Source organism: Hibiscus syriacus, unplaced genomic scaffold (genome assembly GCF_006381635.1).
Source record: "Hibiscus syriacus cultivar Baekdansim isolate YM2019G1 unplaced genomic scaffold, ASM638163v2 tig00000340_pilon, whole genome shotgun sequence".
NCBI lineage: Eukaryota > Viridiplantae > Streptophyta > Magnoliopsida > Malvales > Malvaceae > Hibiscus > Hibiscus syriacus.
Window position 1 is genome coordinate 9119532 of NW_024061783.1, and position 27734 is coordinate 9147265.

General features: G+C 36.6%; 1 protein-coding gene across 1 annotated transcript; it reads left to right on the plus strand.

The window, feature by feature from the left end:
* On the plus strand, window positions 1-27237 carry LOC120203926 (mediator of RNA polymerase II transcription subunit 8-like). Its single transcript, XM_039204066.1, has 12 exons — window positions 1-218; window positions 314-438; window positions 566-690; window positions 770-953; window positions 1480-1587; window positions 1682-1746; window positions 2341-2622; window positions 4446-4499; window positions 5666-5869; window positions 7486-7539; window positions 26713-26773; window positions 26941-27237. The coding sequence occupies exons 1-12, from the start codon at window positions 1-3 to the stop codon at window positions 27135-27137; spliced, it is 1677 nt and encodes a 558-aa protein (XP_039059997.1). The 3' UTR covers window positions 27138-27237.
* Window positions 27238-27734: the final 497 nt, after the last annotated feature.

Here is a 27734-nt window from a genome sequence, read left to right on the forward strand (position 1 = left end):
ATGGAGGGAATGATTCAGGACCCATCGCAGCCGTCGTCGCAGCCACAGCCACCGCAGCAGAATCAGGCAGTGGCAGGGTCGGAGAGGCTGAATAAGGCGTTGCAACAACAGCTCAATCTGGAATCTCTAAAGACCAGAGCAATTTCCCTTTTCAAGGCCATAACTCGCATCCTTGAAGACTTCGACGCCTATTCTCGCACAAATACCACCCCCAAATGGTCCTCTCTTTTCCCATTCTTTCTATTCTAACCGTGAATCTTCAGGTTTTCATATATGTTTAGGGGTTCCCCTTTTTTGTTTGTTGGTAAAACAGGCAGGATATTTTGGGTCAATACTCAATGGTAAATCTCGAGCTTTTCAACATTGTGGATGAAATAAAAAAGGTTTCGAAGGCTTTCGTTGTTCATCCCAAAAATGTTAATGCTGAAAATGCTCCCAGTATGTTATGCTTCGAGTTTATTAGCTGTTTTCCCCCCCTTTAAATGCCTAAGTTTGGATTGGCAATAATGCCTTATCTTTATTCATAGTAATTGCTGAGTAATTAAATCCTATTCTTTGTCTGCAGTTTTACCGGTTATGTTATCCTCAAAGCTACTGCCCGAGATGGAAGTGGAAGATAATTTGAAGCGAGAGCAATTGCTTCAAGGAATGCAAAATCTGCCAATACCTTCACAAATTGACAAGTTAAAGGTGAACTAGTGTCATACAAACTTTGATTTTCTGGTTGAATCTGGTTATTTTCAGGCATGTGATTTTATTCGTTTCACAGGCTAGAATCGATATGATTGCAGCTGCCTGTGACAGTGCTGAGAAAGTATTAGCTGATACCCGCAAAGCATACTGTTTTGGCTCTCGTCAAGTGCCAGCCATTCATCCCACTCTTGATAAGGGACAGGCTGCTAAAATTCAAGAACAAGAGAACTTACTCCGTGCCGCAGTTAATTTTGGTGAAGGTGATAGTCTGTAGCTGTTAATGTAGCAACTATATTTAGACCAATCAGATGTAACAATATATCTTTCTAGTTTTTGCAGCTGCAGGCAACAAATGGTTTTCAACTGATAGTTTGAAGGGCTAATCTATGCCGTTTACTGTCTTCCTGGGCTCAAAATCTGATTGAGCTGCTCAGAATCACGGGAATTTTAATTTATGCTAAGCTGGCCCATATGGAACGCTTGTTGATTCAATTTGTTTTTCTCATTGAAATTAGGTCTAAATGTAGACAATCTATTATAGTTTCCTCATGGATAATCAAGTTCTGCCAATTGATACAGTAGTTTAATTAATTGAAATTTAATAGAATGCTGGATGAATGTTTTCTGCATTGATTTCTATGGTTAATTGAAGTTTAATGGAATTTTAAATGATCTCTTTAGAATTAGCTTCTAAGATTTGGATGTCTATTTATGTTTTAGAGAAAGCTCTAGTACTTTGATCTTAACATGCTTATCAACCAGTTATTGATTGATCTTTGTATTCAGGTCTGCGTCTGCCAGCAGATCAGAAGCAGATTACACCTTCGCTTCCACTGCATCTGGTGGATATTATGCCTGCAACTGATGGAGTGCATTCTTTTACTGATTCATCTGGTAATTTTTGTGCAACTATTTTCATTTTTTTATTCTCTTAAAATAATAGGAAGTTTCTAGCACTGTTTAGTAGCATTTTTGAAATTTCTTGCAGGCATGTATATGAAGAACTCTCCTCTTATGTCAAACAACATGGGCAGTCAAGGGTCTTTATTACAGGTTAGTCGATGAGTTTCCTTTAATAGGTCTTTTCCTAAACCTACATGCAAGTAAACCTGTAGATTTTTGTCGAACTGTAAGGTGAAAAGGATATTTGTGTTCTTGTGGTTATTGTCATCTCATTGAATATCTGATTTTGAAAGAGAAACGGTGATGTCCAAGTCTTTATGATCTCAATTTTGGACTCCCTTTGAACACATTCTGAGCTGCTATATGGTGTACATCAAATGATTGTGGGCTCCATATGTTCTCCTCATCATTCTCGTTAGATGGTACTAGGTGTAGGATAATGTAAAACATCTCATTTATGTGTAAATTTAACCATTATAGCAACAATATATGGGCATTGGCCTACTGCAAAGGCCACATTAGGATCCTTTTCTTTATTAATGCTTCATCTTCTCCGTTTATGTGTCATTCATGGGAGACAAACAAATCTGTTCTATTTTAAACATTATAATTTGATTAGACTTATCAACTGATTCTGATTCTATGACAACTGTTCTGTATCATTTCTGGTTACATGTCTTATTTTCTGAAGTTCAAAGTTCATAGTGCTGCAATACCTTTACTCTTCTAGTCTTCTCATATCAGGCTACTGGAGCACAGCTTATCAGTCGATCAGCTGCATCTCCTGCCGCTACTAGTGCTACCTCCTTTGATAACACCACAACTTCTCCCCTTCCATATGCCAACTCACCAAGGTCTGGAACGACTATGATGAACACACCATCTCCTCAGCAACAAACGCAGCAACTGCAGCAGCAGCAACACCAGCAGCAACAAAGGCAAAAAATGATGCAATTACCTCAGCATCAACAGCAACTCCTTGCTCAACAACAGTTTAGGCAGTCTGCGATGCAAGGACTGGGACAGGTATAAATATTACTTTGTTTGGTTCTTTTATTGTTTTTATGGGACATCATGACCGTTGAGTAACTCATGACACACTTACATCATGTTAGCTTATGCTGTGATTTTACTTGGTAACTGTGACTCTTTTTTGGGTTGGAAAGATTTGCAAAACTATCATGAGGTAAGGACAATATTTTTGCTGAATCTTATGAGTTTAAGCAAATTTGATCAAGTTTTCTATGTTTGTTTTGTTGAAATCTGTGTTGTTAAGTGTGCCAGGCATGCTTGAAGCACTAAGACCTCTATATAGCTTGAGGTGCAAGGTGCAAAAAGAGCCCTCACCCGACTAATATAAGGCACATTCTTATAATATATATGAGAAGTGTATATAAAAATTATGAAATAAATGCAAATAATAAATAATTGTTAGTAACGTAAAATCTTTTCTCCAAATACAGATTAGAAAAAGAGAATTACAATACACTCTACAAAGCCAAAAACAGATCTCTGTTTTTAAACACTAAAGCACACTTTAAAATCAAACATAAAGGAGAAATGGATTAAAAGAAGAAAAAAATAGATGAGTAGATAGAGATTGAGCAGTGTTGTCAAGGGTGCTGGGCGCACTCACGGCGCGAAGCCAAGTTTGGTATGAGCTTGAGTTTGACACATTCAGCTTATATGGTGAAGACAAGTTTAGGCATCAAAATGTGTGCAAGAAACCAAATTCAGGAACCAATTTAGACAAAAGTACGAGTATCAATATGAACTTTGTAGGAAGCTTCAAGTACCAAATAATTTGTTAACCCTAAATTTTAATATATTTTGTTTTATAAATTCAAATTTAATCATTATTTAAGTTTAGTAATTAAAGAAAATTATGATAAAAGTAGAGGAACACAAACTAAAAGTAGTAGAATATATAGAGAATAATAATTAAAAAAAGATTCACCCGAGTTTGAGATTTCAACATTGAAGTTTCGAATTTTGAAGTGGATTTATAATTAATAAAATAAATTTAATGGTATTTTGAGTTAAAAAAACCTAAAAGTGGGCATAATGGTATTTGAGTTTTTTTTTTGAAAAGTTAAATGTATTGGAGTATTCAAAATTTCAAATTTTAAAATAAAAAATTGAACAAGGGTTAAAAGTTGATAAGGCATTACCATTTGCCGCTTCAATGAATCTTAACTAAAAAATAGAAATAAGAAAGTGAAGAAACTTAAAAGTTTAAAAATTTATAGGACTATTATGCTTTTACCATGGAAAGTTAAACTTAAAACTTGACTTCAGTTCTGTAAAGCCACCTTTTTTATTGCCTGGTATTGAAGCGAAAGGTGGTATAATGCTCATGGAGCCGTGCGCTCAATTAAAATGGCCCCGCCTGAGAAAGTTAAAGGCGTAAGCGTCAATTTTCGCTGCGCCTTAGTGCCTAGACGGGAGCCTTAACAACACTGAGATTGAGAAAAAATGGGTAAATATAGGTAGAAGTTTTGACATTACGGTTTTTAATTTTGTTCTTAAATTTTAATCAAGTTGGTGGGTGGGATTCTAATTAGTAAAATAAACAACATTTATGGTATTTTGACATCCAAAATAAGAAAGAAGAAACTGAAGGGTCAAGCGGCGAAGCTGGCTTTTTTTGCGCCTAGAATAAAGCGCAGTAAAGCAGCTGCCTCTTTGAAATAGCCTTGTCTAGTGGCTGAAAAGTGATTTTGCTGCTTTTGGCTGCGCCTGTGGGCCTAGGTGCACCAACATCACCGGTTGAAATATAGAATCGCTTCACATGCTTCTAAGCCATCATAGTTGTGTAATAATTATGAACAATCATATCTTTGGTGCAGAATCAGCTGCCGCTTCATGACCTGCAGGGTCAGACTCAGCAGAAATTTCAATCGGTAAGTTCGTTTTCTTCCTTCATGTTTTATCTGAAATTTATGCGAAATTACAAATGCATTTTTCATATACATATATATATATATATACATATATATATATATATATATATATATATATATATATATATATATATATATATATATATATATATATATATATATATATATATATATATATTGCATTCTAGCTATGGCTCCTTTAGATAAAAACCCATATGGTTCTTTTTGTGCTTATGAATATCGTTATAGTCCATAACCTAGTAAATTTTAAGTATTTAGAGTCTGGGAAATGGGTTTGCTCCGTCGAGTCATTGGAGCGTGTTGCCTGCACTTGGATAGCTTATTTTAGACGGATGTTTAAGTAAGATCTTGCAGGGCTTGATTGCGGGCTTGTGTTTTATACAGCAGATCTGAAAACAAAAATTTTAAAAAGTGCCTCTTGCAAATATTGGCAAATTAAAAAATGGGTGGATATGTTTATTGACTAGGTTGCACAATTATTGAGCTGGTTATTTATGTTCTGTGTTTGGTTTTTAAGTTTTATGTTGTAACAGAACTTCTTAGGATGGATATGTATTATTCTGGTATTAATGAATTTTTAGGCACTCTTTTCCTCCTTCCTATGCCCTTCATGTTATTGTTGTAACATGGAGGTTAAGAAGGGGGTTTTTAACGAGGCCTATCCAATTTCTATCAAAAAAAAAAAAGGGTGGATATTTATTATATTTTACCGCTCTCGTTCAAACTTGGATATGATAAATTTATTCCTTAAATCAGCGCTACACTTGAAAGATGAATATTTATATATGGAAGTTACTGAGCAAAACTTATGGCAGTAAAAGAACCATCTGTATATTTTTGTGAAAAAAATTTGAAGATCCCTGTTTTCCCTCTTGTTTACTGAATTTATATAAATCATTGAACTTTTTCTCAGGCTTGTAGTACTTTTCAATTAATTTTCTGTATGAAGTGGAGAGGGTGGGTGTTGGCTGGGGTGGTGTTGTGTTGATGGATCTATGTGAAGTGAGCCTTTAAATGAGTGATTCTCTCATTTTCTTGGATCTAACATGGGACAATTGTTCCGAGGAAGCTTGTTTTTACCCTTCTAAAATACACCTCTTCTTCATGCTATTGGTTTAACTAAAACCTGAAACTCTTTCCATCAGTTACATGGTCAGATGCAGTTTTCCCAGCCCTTGGGTCATCAGCAATTTCAGGGTAGACAGCTTCCCCCAGGACATGTGCAGCATGGTATAGGCCAAAGCCAACTCAATCAAGGAAATCAGTTGAGTCGTCATTTAGGCCAATTCTCCAGTCCAGCAAATACTGCATTGTTCAATGCTGCTCAGGGGACACCAAGTACTCAGATGGTTAGCTATATGACTCTTCAATTTGTCCTATTATGTGTTCTTGTGTTTATTCTTCTAAAGCATTATCTATAATGTCCACTGCTCCCCCCTCTCAAAATAGAACTTATCATTGGATAGAGTTGTTCATTTGAATTAGGTTTTTGTATTCTAATGAAAAGAAAGAAATAACATGATTGATGGCACCTTTATATCGTGCTTCTCCACTTAGGAAACTTATCTGCCTAGGATTTAGGAGTTAAAGTAAAAATTCAAATGATTTTCTGTTTGTTTGTTTATTATATTATGGTTCTTTGATTTATTAACATTAATTTGTGCATTTAATTTATGTATTCAGTAATCATGGATTTGTTAACGTTCTTGAAGAGAGTGCTTTGATGGTACCTAGCTTCCTCCATAGTCATTGAACAGATAGTTACTAGGACTGAAAAAGCCTTTTAAAGTATTGATTGAAAATAAACTCAGGTATGAGGGAAGTAAGAAATAGGACTATTGACTCGGACAAAAGAAAATAGCTTCTTTGTCTCATGGTATTTCTTTTTTTTTTACCCGTAGGGTAAACTGTGATGGATGTATATGGGTGGCATTGCTGGTTGGTTAATGTTCATTTGATTTTCAAAAGGTTTTTAGCTCCAGCAAATCTAGGTGACCTAAAATATGATACCAGCTATTTTGATTTTTTTCCTGTTATGGACCTCAAAACTGGAGTTTAGCATGATATTTTATTCCTATTTTCTGGTCAATGCTTAGTGTTAATGTGGTGAAGAAGTTATCAAATAAGAAAGTGTATGCTGTTAGAGTAAGGTAAATTATAAAAAAAAATTATGCCATGTGGAAAAACGTATCATTCACTATTTTGCTGGATTTATCCACGTGGGTATATACATTGTGTTGACGTGTCAAATTTGACCCATATTTTAGTGTTGAATGATAAAAGGATGGATCTCAAAGAATGTAATATGGTTGTGCCATTATAAATATGATAGATTTAGGTCAGAAGGATGAAATGAAATATTCCTTCAAGATTATGAATTGTAGATGATACATATGCTTAAATTTCTCACCATTATATTCACAAGCGCTTCTATATTTGCTTATTTCAGCAAGGGATAACAGTTGTTTTTCTTTAATGCTTTTCAATCTTTCTTTGATCAAATGTAGCATGTTGCAAAGTGTAACATGCGAAAAAATGTTTTAATTTTGACAAATTTTCTTTAGAAAACTGTAAGTCTTTCATCTTGGTGGGTACTATGCACCTCTTTAATTCTAATGTGGTGTTTCATCTCCTGAGTACTCAATATATAGTAATAGTTGTTAAGCTATAACCTTTATGGCCACTACTCTTGTTCTTGTACAAGTGCATGAAACATGCATTTGCTGTCTTTCTTTACATTGATTATGTTATAAATTGACTACTAAAATTGTCATCCATCATTTGGAATGTTTTCTATGTTTTATCTTTTATTTACTTGTTATGGTCATTTATGTTGCACTTTCAATAATAATAAATCAAATGTATTTTATTTATCTTTGTATGGTTTCATAATGTTTATTTGTCTTCTTTTTTTATATTGAAGTTATTTCTTTCATGGTTTAAATCTTTTAATGTCTTGGTTTAGATCCCAAACATGTCTGCAACTATGTCTTCCCAGTCACTCTTACCAAGGATGCAGGTTAGTTTCTAATGGCTTTGCCGAGTTTCTTTTCCTTTGCGAGACTTCCCTTCATGCAAATCATGGTTATTGCTATTTGCTAAATTTATCTTTTCTGTAATTAATGTCGTATTTAAAAAGCTTATACCTATTTGGCCCTTGTATTGTAATGAAATTCTCAAGTTTGCCCTTTACTGTTTTTTCCTATCAACTTTCATCTCATCTATTATGTTCTTGACCATTTTTGTTAAAAAAAATGCCATGGGATCCAATTAGGAGTTGCCATGTGTAGTAAATGTTAAATTTTTTATCAAACTTTAAATAAAATCATAAAATTGTAAAAGATGCCATAAAGTTATTAAAAAAAATCAGAATTTATGTTTTTGAAATTGTTTATTTTATAAAAAATGTAATTAGTCTTAATTTATTTAAAATAATCATTTTTTTGATAAAAGTTGGAGGTCTCATTAAAAAGTCCCTTTGTTTTCGTCCACATACTAACAAGTATGTTAACGAACATTGGAAGAAAGAGAAGAGTACCACATATTTCATTAAATAAAAAACCAGTACATATGAAAACACGGAATACCCTCACGCGGGGATAGACACCATTACAAAAAACCAGAATCACCTAAAACTCTCACCTCCTCAACCACAAAGCCCCAGAGACAATCATCCTATTTCTAAGTTACACCTCTAGCAAAAGAAAAAACAACCCAACACCTAAGGACATAACAGAACAGAAAAAACAACACCTGCAACCATAAAAACGAAATCAACCTCCTCTAAAGAGAACTCCACTAAAAGAGCCATCACGATCCAAAGCCACCAAAAATATTCAGCTCCTAAAGAAATCAAAAATGGAAATCTTATGCATTACCACAAAAAGGATAAGCAAAAAAAAAAGGCACAAATTTAGTTAATTTAAGGTGTCCTTATTCTAACTGTGATTTATGTAACTAAGAAAGCCAGACAATAAAAAATAGAGGTGAAGGGCTATCAAAAGAGAGAAAATGCTTTCAAAAAGTGTACAACTAGAGGCTAATCAACAATGAGAGCGAGTGCTTTTGGTCGTTCATTCTCCGGTGAGGAATGGACTGTTTTTGTTGGAAATCTTAGTAAGAGAGTTACTAGAAGTGAGTTAAGAGAGAGTTTCAACCATTATGGTAGAATTGTGAGGGTCTTTATTCCAAATTTTATGGTTAAACCGAATTATAAGTCATCCACGTTTACTTTTGTGCAATATGCATTGGAGGAAGGTTGCAGAAGAGCAGTTCAGAATGTCAACAGAACGCTGATTGATGGGAAAAGAGTCACAATGGGGGTTGCTAAGTACAAGAGGGGAAGGAATAGAGAAGCAGAGGTAAAAATAACTCAGCTGGAAGGAATTAAGACATATAGAGAGGCTAATGGTAGACAGCAGGTTGATCTAGAGAAACCGAGTAGTTTGAGAGATGGCAGATCATATAAGGCGGTTGTGAATGTGGCTAATAGTAGGAGTTTGGACCAACAACGAAGGTGAATAGGGGATGTCAAAAGAAAGCAAATGGTGTAAGAAATGCATGGGATATGCACATCCCATCAGAAGATTTTTGCTGGGTGAAAAATTCTTTAACAGGGGTTTTTAAAGATACCTTTCGGCCTGATATGGTGATGCGAGCTTTGGCAAAAGAGGGTTTCCAGGTCAAGATAGTAAGGTGGGGATATGTTAGGAACGCCTGCATTATTATGTTCAATTCAAATGAAGTGTTTTTAAAGGCGTGGTCGAGTCTTAGAGAGAAACTTTACTGTTGGTTTGATTGGGTAGATCCATTGTGTGAAGATGGAGTTCCTTTGGCTTATTGCTTGGTCGAGTTGGTTGGTTTACCGCTTCTTAGCTGGAGTGTACCTTTTCTGGAGAAGCTTGGAGGTAAGTGGGGAAAGGTTGTTAGTATCCTGGAGGAAACAAGAAACAGAGATGATCTCTCTTCAGCTAGAATGTTGTTAAGGGTGGCAAGCCCTTTTGATGTACAAGAATCTATTTTAGTAGGATCTTATGGCAGATCGTTTAAGGTTAAAATTAATGTGGGATCCAGTTCTAATTCTATCTCTGAAGTCCATGGAGTCGCGAGGTAGAATTTGTCATGTGGCAGCTGCAGTGACGATGTGTTAAAGGGGGACGATGGTAGAAACAAAGAGAAGGAAGAAGACAATAGGGTTAACTCAGCAGAGGGATTCTGGTCAAAGGTTTACACGTGGCTTCAGAATAGTCAAAATCGGGAGATGTCAGAAGGTGGGGAACATTATTTGAAAAAGAAGTCCGACACTCTGCCCAATAATACTGGGGTGTCAGACAAGTTTGAATTTGAATTAAATCCCAGGGGGGAATATGTGGGCCTTGGGCTGAGAGAGGTTGAGGACCAGAGTCCTTCAGCCCATTTGGATTCTAATTGGGAGTCTTATTCTCCTGTTTCTAAAATTATACCAGCTGGCCCTGCTGTGAAGTTGAATCGGTCCAGGCCAGTGAATAAAAAAAAGGTGCAGAATCTGTCTGAATTAATTGAAGAAAGAAGTGTATCAATAGAAGAAGGAAAAAAGAGGGTCAGGAAGATGACAATATTGTTCTTGGTAAAATTAATCCAGCTATTCTAGTGGATACTGAGGTTGAAGGTCTTGTGGTTTGTTCGGTTAATCCTAAAGAGGGGCAGTTTCTTGCGTTACAATCTGTTGCACATGTTGGAAAAAGGATTTCGAGGGGAAGATCGCTCTTTCGAGCTAATTCTCCATCTACATCAAAGAGTGTGTCGTTGGATAGGAGAAGATCTGCTTCTTATAATAGGGTGTATAAAAGATCTAGGGAGAGAAGACATTGGTTCGGGAATGAGCCTTTTGTTTTTTCTAGAGCAGAGGAGGCTCTAGATAGGATTAAGGGAAAGGAATTGGTTCATAATTCAGCTATTCCTGTCAGTGTTCCTGTAGAATTTAATTTGGATGGTGGTGTGGAGTCTTCTGTGGAGAGGCTTTCTGATGACATTGGTTTGGCTTACTTGGGTGAAGGGTGGCTTTCAGAAGGTGATGACTATGACTTCAATTCCGAGAAATTTTTTAACAGAGTCAAAAGAGTTTTGACAAGGGAGGCCTTGGATCAAGCTAGCATTGCTACTGTTTCTTCTCCAGCTTTTTTGATCATTTTGGAGGAAGCTTTAGCTACTTGGAAAATTAGTAAGCTATTGGGGGTGTTCTTCAAGGTCGGGAAGTCGACCTTTTTGGAAAAAATTCTTAAGTTGGAGGAGGATTTGAGGAGGGCATAATTTTATGTTTTCTTCGGTTGTTGGTTTTCTTATTATTATGATTAATATTAGTTTAGCTATTATTTCTTGGAATGTTAGAGGGTTGGGAAGAAAGGAAAAACACAGAGCAGTTCAAAAGTTAGTTTTAAGTAAATGCCCTATTTTTCTTTTGCTGCAAGAAACGAAAATGGAGAAGATTCATAGTCATTTTCTGAGAAGAAGTGGTTTGAATTCCTTACAAGGGTTTGCAGAATCTCTAGCAGTGGGTTCTTCTGGAGGTTTATTGAGTTGTTGGGATGAGTCTTTGTTTGAAATGGAAAATCAAGTTATTAACAGAAGGTTCATTGCTATTTTTGGGACCTTTCGCCCTTCACAATTTAGGTGTGGTTTTATTAATGTTTATGGTCCTTCTATTGAAGAAGAAAAGCTACTTTCTTTGAAGAGCTAGTCGTTTTTATTTGTGGTCATAGTATCCCTCTATGTGTGGGAGGTGATTTTAATGTATACCTTTCTGAAGAAGAGAAGGTTGGGAGGCCCAAAATTACAATTCTGAGGATTTTTAGTCACTTTCTTCATCAGACAGGTTTAATTGACTTACCTCTTCATGGGGGGAGGTTCACATGGTGTAACAATCAGGAAATTTCCACTTTTGTTGGACTTGACATGTTCCTACTTGATGTCCATTTCTTGGAAGCGTTTCCTGATTCTTCACAGTTATTGTTACCCAAGTCCGTTTCAGATCACAATGCCATTTTCCTTGAGAATGGCGGAGTTAACTGGGGCAAGGGCTTTTCAATTATTTGATGGATGATAAAGGGTTCAACAATTTAGTTGGTTCTGCTGTCCTGGACAGCAAGAATAAAAATAACAGAGCTGGTATTTTTTCAATTCTGAGGAAAACGAAAATGGCAATTAAGGAATGGGCGGGGATTAGACATCAATTTCCAGCTGTGTAAATTGCTGATTTGGAATCAAATATTCACTTGGCAGAGGTTAATTTACAGTTAATGCAGGATTCGAATGGTACTGTTATTCCAGCAGACTTGAAAGCTATGAGATTAGAATTATGGAGGCTTTACAAAATCGAAGAACATATATGGCTTCAAAACTCGAGATCTAAGTGGGTGGTAGAAGGAGATTGTAATACAAGATATTTTCACGCTTGTGCTTCAGTTAGGAGGAAGCGGAATTTCATGAGTGCACTCAATGTTAATGGTGAGATTATCCAAAATCCGACTATTATCAAAGCTACTGTCAAGGACCACTTTTTTGGACTTTTTAACACTAGCTCGACATTGGAAGTTGAAGATTTGAAATTGAATTTTTCCAGAATTTCAATGGAACAAAGTATGTTTCTGGAAAAAGAATTTTCTGAGGAAGAAATTTGGGAGACCTTACAATCTTGTGATAGCAACAAAGCTCCCGGTCCCGATGGTTTAAATATGGGCTTCTTTAAGAGATTTTGGACTGTTCTTAAGGTCAATATTCTGAAATTTTTCCATAATTTTTATTCGGAGAAAGATTGGGAGCATGGAGTAAATCATACTTTCATTACTCTTATTCCCAAGGTGTTTAATATTGGTGGTTTGGACGACTTTAGACCAATAAGCCGTTTTGGAGGGCTGTACAAGATCCTGTCTAAATGTCTGTCGAGAAGGTTAAGGAATTGTATTTCTGATTTGATAAGTCCTACGCAGTTTGCTTTCATTCCAGGACGTCAAATTATGGAGTGCTCTCTTATAGCTAATGAGGGAGTTGACTTTTGGAGGAAAAAGGGACTTAAAGGCTGTGTGTTCAAAGTTGATTTTAGAAAGGCTTATGATACTGTGGATTGGTCTATTTTATTTATAGTTATGGAGAAAATGGGCTTCGGCAGAAAATGGAGGAACTGGATTAGACAGTGTGTAGTTGGCCTAATGTGTGCAAATCTAAGGATGAGGGGGGTTTGGGTGTGATTAATTTAGTTATATGAACAGAGCCCTTTTGGGGAAGTGGTCGTGGAGGTTTGCAAATGATAAGAATGTTGTTTGGAGGAGGTTGATATGCTCTAAATATAATCTGGATCCTTTTTCACTAGTTTAATAGCAAAATTCCAACTCAAGCTTCTTGGATTTGGAGCTCAGTGGTGAATTCGCATTTTAAAGAAGATTCATTCGACTCTAAGTTTCGCAGCATGTGCAGATTTCAAGTTGGGAATGGCCAGTTTATTCGATTTTGGCAGGACAATTGGGCATTGGACTGCCCGCTTAAGACCACTTTTTCGAGGCTGTTTGCTATTTCTTCAAATAAGAGTGGCAAACTAATTGAATTTGGCGAGTTTAGTTCATCGGGATGGATTTGGAATATCCAGTTGAGAAGGAGTTTGGCAGATTGGGAATTTGAACAGTGGGCTAATATGATGAATATTGTTTCTAATTTCTGTTTGTCCACAGAATCTATTGATGGTCTGATTTGCAAAGGAGACGGGGGTGGTGTCTATACTGTTAATTCTTGTGTGAAGTTTTGTAGCTCGACTTCCCAAGAGAGTTCCTTTTGGAAGAAAAACTTGTGGAAAGGATTGGTGCCCCCAAGAGTTGAGTTTTTTAAGTGGCAAGTAGTTCTACAAAAGCTGCCAATGAGGACTGAACTGGTTAAAAGAGGGGTTACGGGTATTGCAGATTTGTCTTGTCCTCTTTGTCATTTGGTTGATGAATCTTCTTATTTATTTTTCTCTTGTGCTGTGGTTTGGTCACTTTGGAATAAATTTGTTCAATATTGGAGTCTTAGTTTGGTTCTTCATGAGAATGTGCAGAATTCCTCCAAGCTTGGGAAGAACTAAATCCTAACTTTGCTATTTGGAAGCTAATTCCTGCTGTTGTTATTTGGACTGTTTGGAAAGCTAGAAATGATATTGTGTTCGAAAGAGGGATTTTTGACCAGACAAACCTATTCTTTATAGCAAGAGTTAGACTTGCATCTTGGTTCTTAGCTTAGTTTGCTGACACGTTTATTTCTATGGATTCTCTTATAAGTGACCCTTCCCTTGGGGACTCTTGTTTCCCACTCAACAAGTCGATTGTTACTTCCATCCCTTGGTTACTCCCTCCTAAGGGTTGTGTTAAATTGAATGTGGATGCAACTACAAGTTCGGATTGGAAGAGTAGTAAAGTTGCGAGGATTCTAAGAGATGAGGAAGGTCTTCTTTTAGGCTCTTTTATGGAAGCTACTGGTCCGAGTCTGCCTATTTTGATGGAGTTAAAGGCTGTTCAGGAGGGATTGCATTTCTTTGATGCAGTGAGACGAGGCATTAAGGGTCGGTTGATTATAGAAACTGATTGTAAATTGGTAGTGGAGTGGGTTAAGGATGGGACTTTGTGTTCCCAACTTTGTCTTTATTGTCAAGGATATAGCAGTCAAGATTAAAGAAGTGGAGGGTGTTATTAGATGAGTTGCAAGGACAACCAATATTGAGGCTGATGGGCTAGCTAAGTCTGCTATTGGTTAATTACAGTGTGTGTAGGGGTATTTTATTTTGGGTTTTAACGCTTGTTTGTAAAGGTCTTTTATTGTTGTTGTAATCTTATGTTTCTTATTAATGAAGTATAAGGCACTCTTTTCCTCCTTCTGATAAAGGAACTCATTGAGTTCTTTAAATCATGAAGGGTTTTTTTAATGAGGCCTTCAATTCCTATCAAAAAAAAAAGAAAAGAAATCAACAATGGAACAAAACCACACTTCCTTCCCATTAATCAACTGTCCTTGCAACTTTATTCAAAACTCCTTTCTTTTGCTTGCATTTCTTCACCACACAGAGAATATAAAAAATCCTAAAAATTAAAAAATATAAAAAATTCTATTTTTTTAGTTCTTTTTAATAAAATTTGGGTTTTTTAAATTACTTTTTAGATTTCTTTTTCTTTTTATGATTTTATTTGAACTTTCCTTTTCAAGAATTATCAATGTTTTTTATTGCACCTGGCAGCATGCCATTGGACTATGTCTACTTTTCTTCAACGGAAATGGTCAAGGGTGTAACTTGATAATGAAATGAAATTTCAGGGGACAATCTGATTGAAAAAATAGTAAATTGGCTAAAGTGAAAACTTCACTATAGTACAGGGTTGAAACAAGTATTTAGCCTTAAACATGACATTTAAGCTTTTATGTTCTTCATGAATCATGGAGCTGTCCTTATTTCTAGGTTTCCTTTGTGTAAATATCAAAAGCTTAGAAATTTTCAGTTCAATTTAGTTCCGAGTGGCTGATGTGTATAAGTTCTTGTTTGTTTGTAGGTTTTGCTTCTAGAAATTTCCTATAGAAACCTCATAATTCCTTGTTCTTGGGTCGCAATTTCCTTAACTATCTACACATATCTGATGCATATTTAAAAAGCTTTGAAAAGTTTTTCATTGTGATGAACTGAATCAATGGTTTTACCCCTAGATTTGTGTTATATCCACGAGTTAAGGATCGGGTTACTAAATGACTTGTTGGGGAAGTTGCTTTGATTGAGGGGGTTTCCCTTATTATGAGTCTTGCCGCAAGAGTAACCTATGATGAATGTGTGGAACTAGTCAAAGGGAGTTCATTAGAAAAGAATGTCTTAAACCGCTGTAACTAAAAAAAATTCTGGCTTAACTTTGTTGCTTTCAATAGAGGTTACATAGGTTCACTTGTTTTAAAAAAACTTAAACCAAGGAAAGAGCCGCGGGGGGGGGGGGTTGCTATGCTTAGACTCGAACCTAATAGTGCCTGCCTGTCATTCCCCATATCTAGTTGATTGTCCAGTTTGTAAGGATGAATACCGAAGTGGTTAATACTTTCGCTGCCCCAACTGACTCCTTTTTGCGGTTTTGATTGAGACCAACCAGCACTTGTACAGGGTTGAAATAAGTATTTAGCCTTAAAAAATGACATTTTAAGCTTTTATGTTCTTCATGAATCATAAAGCTGTCCTTATTTCTAATTTTCCAATGTAAATATTAAAAGCTTATAAATTTTCAGTTCAATTTAGTTCTGAGTGGATGATGTGTACAAATTCTTGTTTGTTTGTAGGTTTTGCTTCTAGAAATTTCCTATAGAAACCTCATAATTCCTTGTTCTTGGGGATTTAGATGGCTCATAGAGATGGTTGCAATTTCCTTATCTACGCATATCTGGTACATATTTAAAAAGCTTTGAAAACTTTTTCACTTGTGATGAACTGAATCATAAGTTTTATCCCTGGATTTGTGTTACATCCACGAGTTAAGGATCGGGTTACTGAATGACTTGTAGGGAAAGTTGCTTTGATTGAGTGGGCTTCCCTCATTACGAGTCTTGCCGCAAGAGTAACCTATGATGAACGTGTGGAACTAGTCAAAGGGAGTTCATTAGGAAAGAATGTCTTAAACTGCTTTAATTAAAATAAAATTCTGGCTTAACTTTGTTGCTTCTAGTCAGGCTATTTAAATAAGAGGTTACATAGGTTCACTTGTTTGAAAAAAACTTAAACCATGGAAATTATTTTTTCTTTCTAAAAATACTAATCATTGCCCCTCTTTGTCACTGATTCAACGCGACCTTCGTCATGATCCCTTTTCTCTGACCAAAATATCTTTTTACATTGGTGCACAATTGAGTATGGTGCGTCACAGTTATAGTAAAGACACTTGGCCCTTTGTTTTGCCATCTCTGAACTAGTCAACTTCTTAATAAAAGAAGGGTGTGTGTGGGTGGGGGGAGGGGGTTGCTATGCTTAGACTCGAACCGTTCGAGATGGGAGAATGACCCGAACCCGACGGGGAAACCCGAAACCCGGCCAAGTTTGGGTCGGGTTTGAATAAAATCGGGTCGGGTATCAGGGATTTTTTCGGGTTCGAGGCAAGGTATCCCCGCCCCGCCTCGTCTCGATTATATATATATAATATTTTTATTTTTTATATTAATTATATATATAATATTTATATTTTTTATATTAATTATATATATAATATTTTTTATATTAATTATATATATAATATTTTATATTTTTTATATTAATTACATAATACAAACCCTAAACCTTAATTCCTAGCTTTTATAATTATGTATGTGTTTAATTATGTATGTGCTTTATTTTGGAGTTTAGGCAATTATTTATAATTGGGTTTGAATTTGTGACTGTAGTTTGAATTGTAAATAATGTAGACTAATTTTCTATTTTTTGTGATCGTTTTTTCTATTTTATTTTTATGAAAAATACGATTTTTCTCGGGATCGGGTTGGGTTCGGGGATAGGGCAAAAAAATCCCCGACAGGGCGTCCCGATAAAAAATCTGACGGGGATCGAGCGGGGACGGACGAGGATGGGGGGAGCAAAACTTGCCCCGAACCCGCCCCGTTGCCATTTCTACTCGAACCTAATAGTGCCTGCCTGTCATACCCCATATCTAGTTGATTGTCCAGTTTGGAAGAATGAATACTGAAGTGGTTAATACGTTCGCTGCCCCATCCGACTCCTTTTTGCGGTTTTGATTGAGACCAACCAACACTTGTCGTTGTAGCAACAGTTGTTTCAACTGACTACCCAATTTGGTCATGAGTTGTACGACGCTTGCAACCATTCCACCACTCTTGTTTCAATTCTTTGATGTTGGAATCTCCCATGGTTTCTGGCTCTGATGCCAAGTTATGTTCATAGGTTACGGATCTGGTCAGCAGCCAATTTGTATGGAAATCTGCTTCAATCAAGGGGCTTTTCCCCATTATATGTTTCCTACTGCGAGAGTGGCCTATGACAAATGCGTGCAACACGTCAAAGGGAGTTCCCAACCTTGGTCTTCTTAGAAAAGTCTTAAAACTCTGTAATTGAAAAATATTCTGACTTAACTTTATTGCTGCCAACCTGCTTCTTTAAATAGAGGTTACATATGTTTACTTGTTTGAATAAGAGAATTAAAAGTATGAAAATTAAAAATTAGGAGGGTTGATTGGGGTTAATTGATCTTCCTGGGTAAGAGAGAATGAGTGAGAGAGAAAAACGTAGAGAGAGAATTTGAAAGAAAAGTTAGTTTCCGATGAGTGTTTGTCGGTGTTTGTCGACAACCTCAGTAGGAGGGTTTCTTGTCGTACTTTAAGGGAAATATTCTTAGTCCATGGTCCTGTTATGAGAGTCTTTATTCCCAAACAAACAAAAATCCAAAATACAAATTTTCCACCTTTGCTTTTGTTCATTTTAAGAGAGAGGTAGGTTTGAAGAGGGTTGTTGATGATTTAAATGGTGTTTTGATAGACGGAAGGAAGATCACAGTTAGTCCTGCCAGATATAAGGATGGGCGTCCAAGGTTAAGGGGAAGCATATTTCTTCAAACAAGGTTTTTAGTCAGAATAATGCAGAATCCTCAAAACCAAAAGAAGAAGGAAACTCCAACAGAAGCATAAGGGACGACATAACTTATAGAGATGCTTTGATGTCCAATAGGAATACAATGGGGAACAAGGAACTATATTCCGAGGATCTTCAAAGGAGGAATGTCAAGAAAATATTTTGGAAATGCATATTCCATCAGAAAGCTCCAATTGGGTTAAGAGGTCTTTAACAGGGATTATCAAACACTCTTTTCAGATTGAGCTTCTTCAAAATGCCTTGGTAAATGAAGACTATGATGTCCAAATTGCTAGATGGGGTTATGTATGGAACTCTTGCGTTATAGTTTTTAAATCACATGAGGAGATGCTGGACTTATGGAGGAACAGGGAAGAGGTTTTAGAACAATGATTTGATTTAGTGGAACCATTACTGAATGATGAGGGAGTTCCAATGGCTTTCTGTCTGGTGGAATTAGGGGTCCCTCTGTTATGCTGGAATGAACCTTTCTTCGGAAGATAGCAGGTAGATGGGGTACAGTGGTTGATATTCATGATGTTACAAGGAAAAGAGAAGACCTCACAATGGCAAGAATTTTAATGAGGGTGGCAAGCCACTTTGATGTTCCAGATGTGATTACTCTTGGATCTTATGGAAGATCCTTCAAAGTATCAAGGTCGGATCGGCATGCGAGTATTCAAGTTCATTCTTCAGCAATTTTCTGGTGGAAGGTTCCGGTGGGGCACTTTTTGAGGAGATGATGTCTGAGGTGGATGAAGACAGATTGCTGTCAGATAGTGAGGAAGGTGAAGCATGTGCAGCAGAAAAAAATCGTCTGACAGTGGACAATTGGATTGACCAGGGAGTTTTTCGTCGTTCTGGAGGAGTTGGTGAGGATATACAGCTATCAAGACTTTCCTTAGATAAGAAAGGTATTAATTGTGGACTGCCAGAAAGTCAGAATGTTGGGAGTATAAAAGTAGGTGAGTTTGCAGGTTTGGGGATTAGAAGTCAAAATTATTCGGTTGATGGATCTCAGGCCCAATCTGAAGATTCTGGGCAGTCTGGGTCAAAAGGTTTTACGGGTCTTCCTACTGGGCTAGCATTTACAATTAATAAGTTTGGGGAACAAGTTCAAAACCTTGACTTATCAGAGAAAGGCGGTAAAATGTTAAAAAGTTTTGGAGAAGAGCCCAATTGCAGAGCAGTCGGTAAATGCAAGAATGGTGGCCAAAGAATAAGACTTAAGGTTGGTTGAATTGGTTACAACTGATTCAGGAATCAATTCAAGGGGGAGACAGTTACACCGATCTAGAAGACAGTTCACAACAAAGACTGATGTGCTAGAAACTAGAAGTTTGAGCAGTTGTAAAAGGGTCTATAGAAGGTCAAGGGAAAGAAGATATTGGTATGGGGATTTGTTGAAGGTCAAGATTGAAGCAGATGAAGTCATAGTTAGTATGAGAAGGATTGATGTGGATTTTAGTGCTAATAAACAGCTTCGTTTATCAGCAGAGTTGATTGCTGATGGGAGTAAACTTCCTTATATTGATAGTGGCACAGGGGATGGGAGTGAAGATAGGGAGATTGAAGGCTATTTTTCAGAAGTTGATTGCTTAAGATCCAAATTTGGTTTACTAATTAGAACTAGAAGAAATCTGTTAAGGGAAGCCCTTGAACAAGTGAGCATTGATACAGCCTCCTCCTCAGCCTTCTCGGTTTTAATGGAAGAAGCTTTAGCTACTTGGGAGGTTAGCAAGCTTTTGGGGGTGTCTTTTAAGGAAGGGAAAGAAGCCTTTTTGGAAAAAATTATGGCTTTAGAGAAAGGCTTGATTGGGGTTAATCAAGGTGTTATTGGTAGAGGTGTTTAGTTTGTATCTGTTCCTTAAATAAAGAAGACAAAGTTAGTAATATGCTCATGGAATGTTAGGGGTTTGGGGAAAAATGAAAAAAGGGTTGTTCAAAATTTAGTTTCTAGCATATATCCTACTTTTCTTTGGCTGCAAGAAACCAAGACTGAGAAAATTTAGAGGTCTTTTTGTAGAAGTGGGATCAATAATCTAAAGGGAGTTATAGAATCTCCTTCAATCGGATCAACAGGGGGTTTATTGTGCTGTTGGGACGATAATATTTTTGAGCTGGAGAGTCAGTATGTTAGCAGGAGATTTATAGCTATTTTTGGTAAATTTCAGAATAACAATTACAGTTGTAGTTTCATCAATGTTTACGGTCCAGCAGAGGAGGATAAACCTAGTTTTTTTGAAGAATTAAGCATTTACTTAAGTGGACAGAATTATCCTGTTTGTGTGGGAGGGAATTTTAATGTTTATTTACAAGAAGATGAGAAGGTGGGCAGAGGTCAAAATAGAAATTCAATGGAGATCTTTAGTGAGTTTATTCTTAAAACGGGTCTAATTGATCTTCGTATGAATGGGGGTAGGTTTACTTGGTGTAATAACCAAGACAATCCCACTTTTGTAAGATTAGATCATTTTTTGGTTGATAGTCAATTTTTGGCTTTGTTTCCGGATATTATTCAATCACTTCTCCCAAGATCCGTGTCAGATCATAATGCTATAGTTCTTGTGAATAAAGGTTTTGACTGGGGTCAAAAATCGTTCAGACTTTTCAACTACTTGATGGAGGAGGGTTTTGAGGTTATGGTCAATTCTTCACTCCAGAATTGTAAGAAAAATCAAAAGAAGGCTGGTGTGTTTAGTCTACTAAGGAGTACAAAACATGCAATAAAAAAGTGGGCTGGAAAGAGTTTAGTACTCAAGATCGAAATGGATAGAAGATGGGGATCGAAATACTAAATATTTTCATACGTGTGCTACATTCAGAAAAAAGAAGAATGCTCTGGTTGCCCTAAACTTTAGAGGAAAAACAGTTGAAGACTCGACTGCAATTAAGGCCATAGTAAAGGATTATTTCTTTAAAATTTACAATGACCGATCCTCATTAGAAATTGATGAGTTAAGACTGGATTTTTCCAGAATAACTACGGATCAGAGTCAGTTCTTAGAGAAGGAATTTTTTGAGGAGGAAGTTTAGGATACTTTGAAGTCTTGTGGTAGTAACAAAGCTCCGGGCCCTGATGGTTTTAATCTGGGATTTTTCAAGAGGTTTTGGCAGATACTTAAGGAAGATATTATGAAATTCTTTCATAATTTCTACTTGGGGAAGGAATGAGAACATGGAATATATCATACATTTATCACTCTCATTCCAAAGATCTCAAACACTGATGGCTTAGATGATTTTAGACCTATAAGCTTAGTTGGTGGTTTATATAAGATCCTGTCTAAATGTCTGTCGAGGAGACTTCGGAGCTGTATCTCAAATTTAATCAGTCCAGCTCAATTTGCTTTTATCCCTAGTTGACAAATTTTGGACTGCTCCCTTATAGCTAATGAAGGGATTGACTTTTGGAGGAAGAATGGTTTAAAGGGTTGTGTTTTTAAAGTTGATTTCAAGAAGGCATATGATACAATTAGCTGGCCTATTTTGTTCAAAGTTATGAGGAAAATGGGCTTTGGTTCTAGATGGATAGGTTGGATTTCAAATTGTATGACAACTGTTTCAGTATTGGTTAATGGGGTTCCAACCGAGGAATTTCCAATGGCTAAGGGTCTTCGCCAAGGTTGTTCCTTGTCTCCCTTGTTGTTTAATATAGTTGGGGAACTTCTGAATTTATTGATTCTTAAGGCAGTTTCAGAGGGGCTATTTTCGGGTTTGGTCATCAGAAGGGAGGAGAATTTTAATTTATCGCATCTTCAATTTGTTGATGATCTCATAATCTTCTGTGGTGCTTCGAAGAAGCAGATTTTGAATGTGAAGAGGGTGCTTCGAGTGTTTGAAATTGTGTCTGGTCTTTAGTTGAATTTGAAGAAGTGTAAATTGTTTGGGGTTAATTCGAATGAAGAGGAAATCAAGGAATGGGCAGCTGCGATTGGATGTTCAGTGGGTAATTTTCCTTCAGAGTATTTGTGACTTCCTCTTGGATCACACAGAAAATCGAACCTACTGTGGGATTCAGTGGTTGAGAGTTTCAATAAGAGGTTAGCAGGCTGGAAAGGATCCTCTCTTTCTTTGGCAGGGAGGCTGGTTTTAATTAAATCAGTCCTATGTTCACTCCCTACATATTTTTTGTCAATGTTCAAGGTTCTAGCTTCGGTTTACAAGTCCCTTAATTTAATTATGTCAAATTTCTTATGGGGTGGAGGATATGGAAAAAACAAGATTCATTGGGTTAGCTGGTCCGATGTTTGTAAACCAAAGATCGAAGGCGGATTGGGAGTTCCTAATTTAAATGTGATAAATCGAGCACTTTTGGAAAAATGGGCTTGGAGGTTTGCTAATGAGAGGAAGGCGGTTTGGAGGGAAATGATTTGTATTAAATACAAAATGGAAGCATCCTTAATGCAGATTGACAATAATGTTTCACCTAAATACTCTTGGATATGGAGATCTATGGTGAATAATCATTTCAAAGCAGATTCCATTGGCTGTATAATCAAAAGCAAATATAGTTATAAAATTGGTAATGGGAGAATTATTCGGTTTTGGCAAGACGTTTGGGCAATGGATCATCCCTTAACGGTCATTTTCCCTAGACTGTTCTCTATCGCAGTGAACAAAACTGGTAAATTATTCCAGTTTGAGGAATATAGCTCGTAGGGCTGGTTTTGGAATGTTCAGTTGAGAAGGGATTTGAATGACTAGGAATATGAGCAATGGACAAATTTGATGGCTGTCATTTTGGATTTTTCTATTTCTACTGATGGGCTGATTTGGAAGGGTACTGGAGACGGGGTTTTCTCTGTTAAATCATGTGTTAATCTATGTTATTCGGGTACTTCGGATTCGGAGGAAGCTTATTTTTGGAAGACTGTTGTTTGGAGGGGCCTGCTGCCTCCAAAGAGTGGAGATTTTTCTTTGGCAAGTGATTTTAAAGAAGCTGGCAGTGAAGACAGCTCTGGTTAAAAGAGGTGTAAAGGGCATAGATGATATTTTATGTCCTTTTTGTAAGCTATTAGAAGAGACCCCCTCTCATTTATTCTTTTCTTGTTCGATTGTTTGGTCAATATGGAATAAATTCATGAGCTACTGAAATATTCAGTCTGTTTTTCACGAAAATGCAAAAAGCTTTCTCCTAGCTTGGGCTGATTTGAGGACCAACTCTCTCATATGGTCATTTATTCCTGGAGTGGTTTTATGGACAGTATGGAAAACTAGGAATTCTATTGTGTTTGAAGAAGGGAAGCTAGATCGAGCTGAAATTTTCTTTTTAGCAAGGTTCAGGCTTACTTCATGGTTTTTAGCGAAGAATACTCAGGTTTCTATCTCCAAGGATTCTCTTATTACTGACCCTTCCTTAGGGGATTCTTGCTTGTCCCATTCTAATCTGATTTCAACTAAGTTTCCTTGGTCCCCTCCTCCCAAGGGCTTTATCAAACTAAATGTGGATGCTGCTACTACTAGTGATTGGAAGAGTAGTTTAGGTGGTGTTCTAAAAGACGTGTCTGGTTCGATCCTAGGCTCTTTCAAAGTGTCTGCTGGTCCGGGGCCTCCAACCTTGATGGAATTGAAAGCTATCCTAAAGGGTTTAGCTTTTTTTGAATCAATTCGTCATAGATTTAAGACCGTTTGATTATTGAGAGTGATAGTAGGGTGGCAGTTGACTGGGTTAAGAATGTTGTTTTATGTCCTGATGTTTATGTTCAAATTGTTAAAGACATTATTCAAAAGCTCAGAGATTGTGAAGGTCTTATTAGATAGGTTAATAAGACAGCTAATCTAGAGGCAGATGCCCTAGCTAAGGCTGGTATTGGTTGATCCTTATGATCTGTTAAAGGGATGTTTCTTTTTGGTTTTATATCTCCTTAAGGGAGTTAGGTCTTGTATTCCTATGTACTTATCTTATGTTAATGAAATCCTAGGGCACTCTTTTCCTCCTTCTGCTGATTAAGGAATTGTTATCAAGCTCCATTAATCATAAAGAGGGTTTTTAATGAGGCCTAATATTCTTATAAAAAAAGAACTCTAAATAAAGAAAGACTCCTAATACCATAAAGATGTCGTGTATTATTAGCCGGAGGTTAAATCAATGATGGCAAATTTTTTTATGGAGAGGTGGGGTTGAGAAGAAGAGAATGCATTAGGTGAGTTGGAAGAATATTTGTAAACCGATGAGTAGCGGAGGACTGGGAGTTGATTTGAAACTTACCAATCGAGCTTTGTTGGGAAAGTGGGTTTGGAAGTTTGCAAATGAAAAAAAATTGATGTGGAAGAAATTGTTATGTAGCAAACATAGTGTTAGTTGTCATTCCAATTATATCTACAAGGTTTTCTCTCACAAGGACTCTTGGATTTGGAGAGGAATCGTGAATAACTTCATCAAGGAGGATTTCGTTGGAGGTTGCCTTAGATCTCACGCAAAGTTACAAGTAGGGAATGGTAAATCTATCTCCTTTTGGAATGATATTTGGATTGGAGATTTTCTTTTGAAATTTCTTTTTCCTAGGATTTTTGCCCTTTCATCCAATAAATGGGGCAAGTTGGCTGATTTTGGAAGCTTTGAGTCGAATGGATGGGTGTGGAATATTAAGACTAGGAGGAATCTTTGTGATTGGGAAGTGATGCAGCTGGTGGAGTTATTGGATAGGCTTAAAGACATTAAATCGATTGATTCAATGGAGGATTGTTTGTTGTGGGATGGATTGGCTGAGGGGTTGTTTTCAGTTAAAGAATGCAGGATGTCACTTTCTTCTCCCAATGAGGAAATAGTTTTGTGGAACAAATGGGTTTGGTTGGGTTTAGTTCCTCCTAGAGTGGAGACATTCCTTTGGCAAGTATCTCATCAGAAAGTAGCTGTGAGAGTGGAATTGAAGAAAAGGGGGGTTCCCATAGGGGAGGACAGTCTCTGCCCTTTGTGCAATCAATTTGAAGAAACAGTTCAACATCTATTTATTTTCTGCTCTGTTTCGTGGGAATTGTGGAACAAACTAATAGGCTTTTGGGGTATTCTTTTAGCTTTGCCTCCTGATCCTCCTTCCATTCTCAGCTCATGGTCTGATTTGAGGCCTAAATCTGCTATTTGGAAGTTTATTCCGGGGTAGTTTTTTGGTCAATATGGAAGATGAGAAATGATATTGTCTTTGAAAAAGGAAAGTTGGACAGATTCTCCTTGTTTTTCATCGTTTGATTCAAGTTAGTGAAATGGTTCCTAGCAAAGTATCCTCTTTTCCCTATTCAAGTGGATTCGTTAATTGGAGACCGTTCCTTGGCAGATAATATTTCTGCTTTTAGGGAACTGAACAAGCTTGTTTTCGGTTGGAGTCCTCCTCCAGTTGATTTCTTTAAGATGAATGTGGATGGGGCTGTTAGTAGTGTTGGGAAGATTGGTGGAATAGGGGGAATTCTCAGAGATTGGAATCGGTCTATTCTTATTTCTTTTTCAGAAAATGTTGGTCCTACTCTTTCCCCTCTAGCAGAATTGAAAGCCATCAAAAAAGGCATCGACATCTTTGTTTCTTCAGAATGGGTATTGAAGGGTAGGCTCATTATTGAAAGTGACTGCAAGTCAGCAGTGGATTGGATTAAAGAGCCAGCTTCAGTTCCTATTTTCCTTACAAATTTTGTTAAGGAAATTGTGTCTATTGTTTATGTTAAAGAGATTATTGTGAGGTGGATTCCTAGGTCTTGTAATTGCGAGGCTGATAAGCTAGCAAAGGAGGGGATTGGGTGATTGTAAGCTTTGTTTTAGTTGTTCTGTATGTTTTAGAGTTCAGGTGTAATAAGTGTGTATAAGTCTTATGTAATTGGTTTATCATTAATATATTGAGGTACTTTTTTCCTCCTTCCGCTAGTCGGTTCTTGCCTTAGGGTAAAGGACTACTACGAGGGAGGTTTTTAATGAGGCCTCCTATTTCTATAAAAAAATAAATATTTGCAAAAGTAAACTAATGATTTTTTCTTTCTAAAAGTAATAATCAATGCCCCTCTCTCATTGGTTCCATGCGACCTTTGCCTCATATATGTCTTGCCTACAAAGGTATTCGCAACAATCTGTTTCAACCAAAACTAGTTGTATCACAGAGTTTCAGCTAGATTGAGACTAAAAGAGCTGTTAGCTAAGCCTTTGATCTTTGGCTCTCTGTATAGGATTGATAAGTAATATCCGTTTTTCCTGTTTTATCTTTTAGGATGGTTTTTTAAACACATTGTTGATGGTCCTTAGCATTTGTATTTCTTATCTAATAAACTAGAAAGAGAGGTTTGTTAAATAAGCATAAAAATAAGAGTAAGGAAAGTGCAATTTACTAATTCTGTTGTTTCCCAGCTCTCAGTCGTGCCCCTTTCATGCTGTTAGATATTGTCACATCTTGTTCAAGGCTCTATGTATTTTGGATTTCCAAAACACATTATTTTGCAGAGAATCGGGTAGATCCTTTTCATATAACCATTATTTCCCAGCTCTCGGTATGTGTAATTGGTGTTTGTACCTGGTGCATCTGTATATTTGTCCTTATTTATATGCTCATACATTATTTTCTTGTCATAACTCATAAGTGTTATATGTCTCATTCTTTCAATTCAATTCAATTCTTTTTGCAGTATGGACTACCTGGTAGCAATCCTCAGCGGACACATGGATCTCAAATCTTAAGCGACCAAAGTATGAATGATAATGGTCTTGACATTCTTTCGTCTATGCATAACATATACATATATTATAATATTTTTATATCTAGTGATGCTTGGTTGTTTCTTTCCTCATTCATAATTGCTGTTTGATGTGAGTTGAGATTCAAACATTTCGATTTTGGGCTATTTTGCATGCAGTGTTTAATATGGGATCCAATCCTGGGGGGCTTATGGGCATGCAGCCACAACAGCAACAGCAACAACAACAACAGCAGCAGCATGGTGCACAAGGTGCATTTGGGAATATGGGCACTGCCCAGAATTTACAATCTAATATGGTAGCTCTTCAAAACAACCCCAATTTCGCACAGCAAAGGCAGCAGAACCAGCAGTGATATCAACTGCAAGTATAAAAGTTTTGTTTTATGGATAATATGATATGTTAAAGCTTTTCTTATGTTTGAAAATGGTAATTTTTCTGCAAAGCACTTCAGGATGGCTGCTTATGAACGTCTTTTCTATGTTGTCAAAGTTTTTACCAGTTCTGATTGGCATACAAATATTTATTATAGAGAGAGAAATTAGATAGATCCGGTTTGCATATAACCAAGTTAGTTTTACTTTTATACTAATAATATTTTGTCAAGATGTGTTGGATTTTGTAATATAATTCTGTTATTGTGCAAATAAACTTTTGAATAAATTTGATTTCTTTTGTATCAATTGAGAATATTACTTTTTCAGTTTGTACGTAATGATTGAATGTAACCAGAATGATAACGATTTTGTCACTTCTAACTTTTTAGGCTTTACTGCAAAAAAGTCCTCAAATTATACTTTCTTTAGGTACATAACATTTTCTTTTTCAAATTAGTGTTTCATTTCATTATCATTTTCAAATCGTTCGTTAATTTTTTCTTTCATTGATGAATTCATTCAAATCCTGTATCTAACTTATCATTATAAGCGAAGATGATGTGTTTTGGGATTAA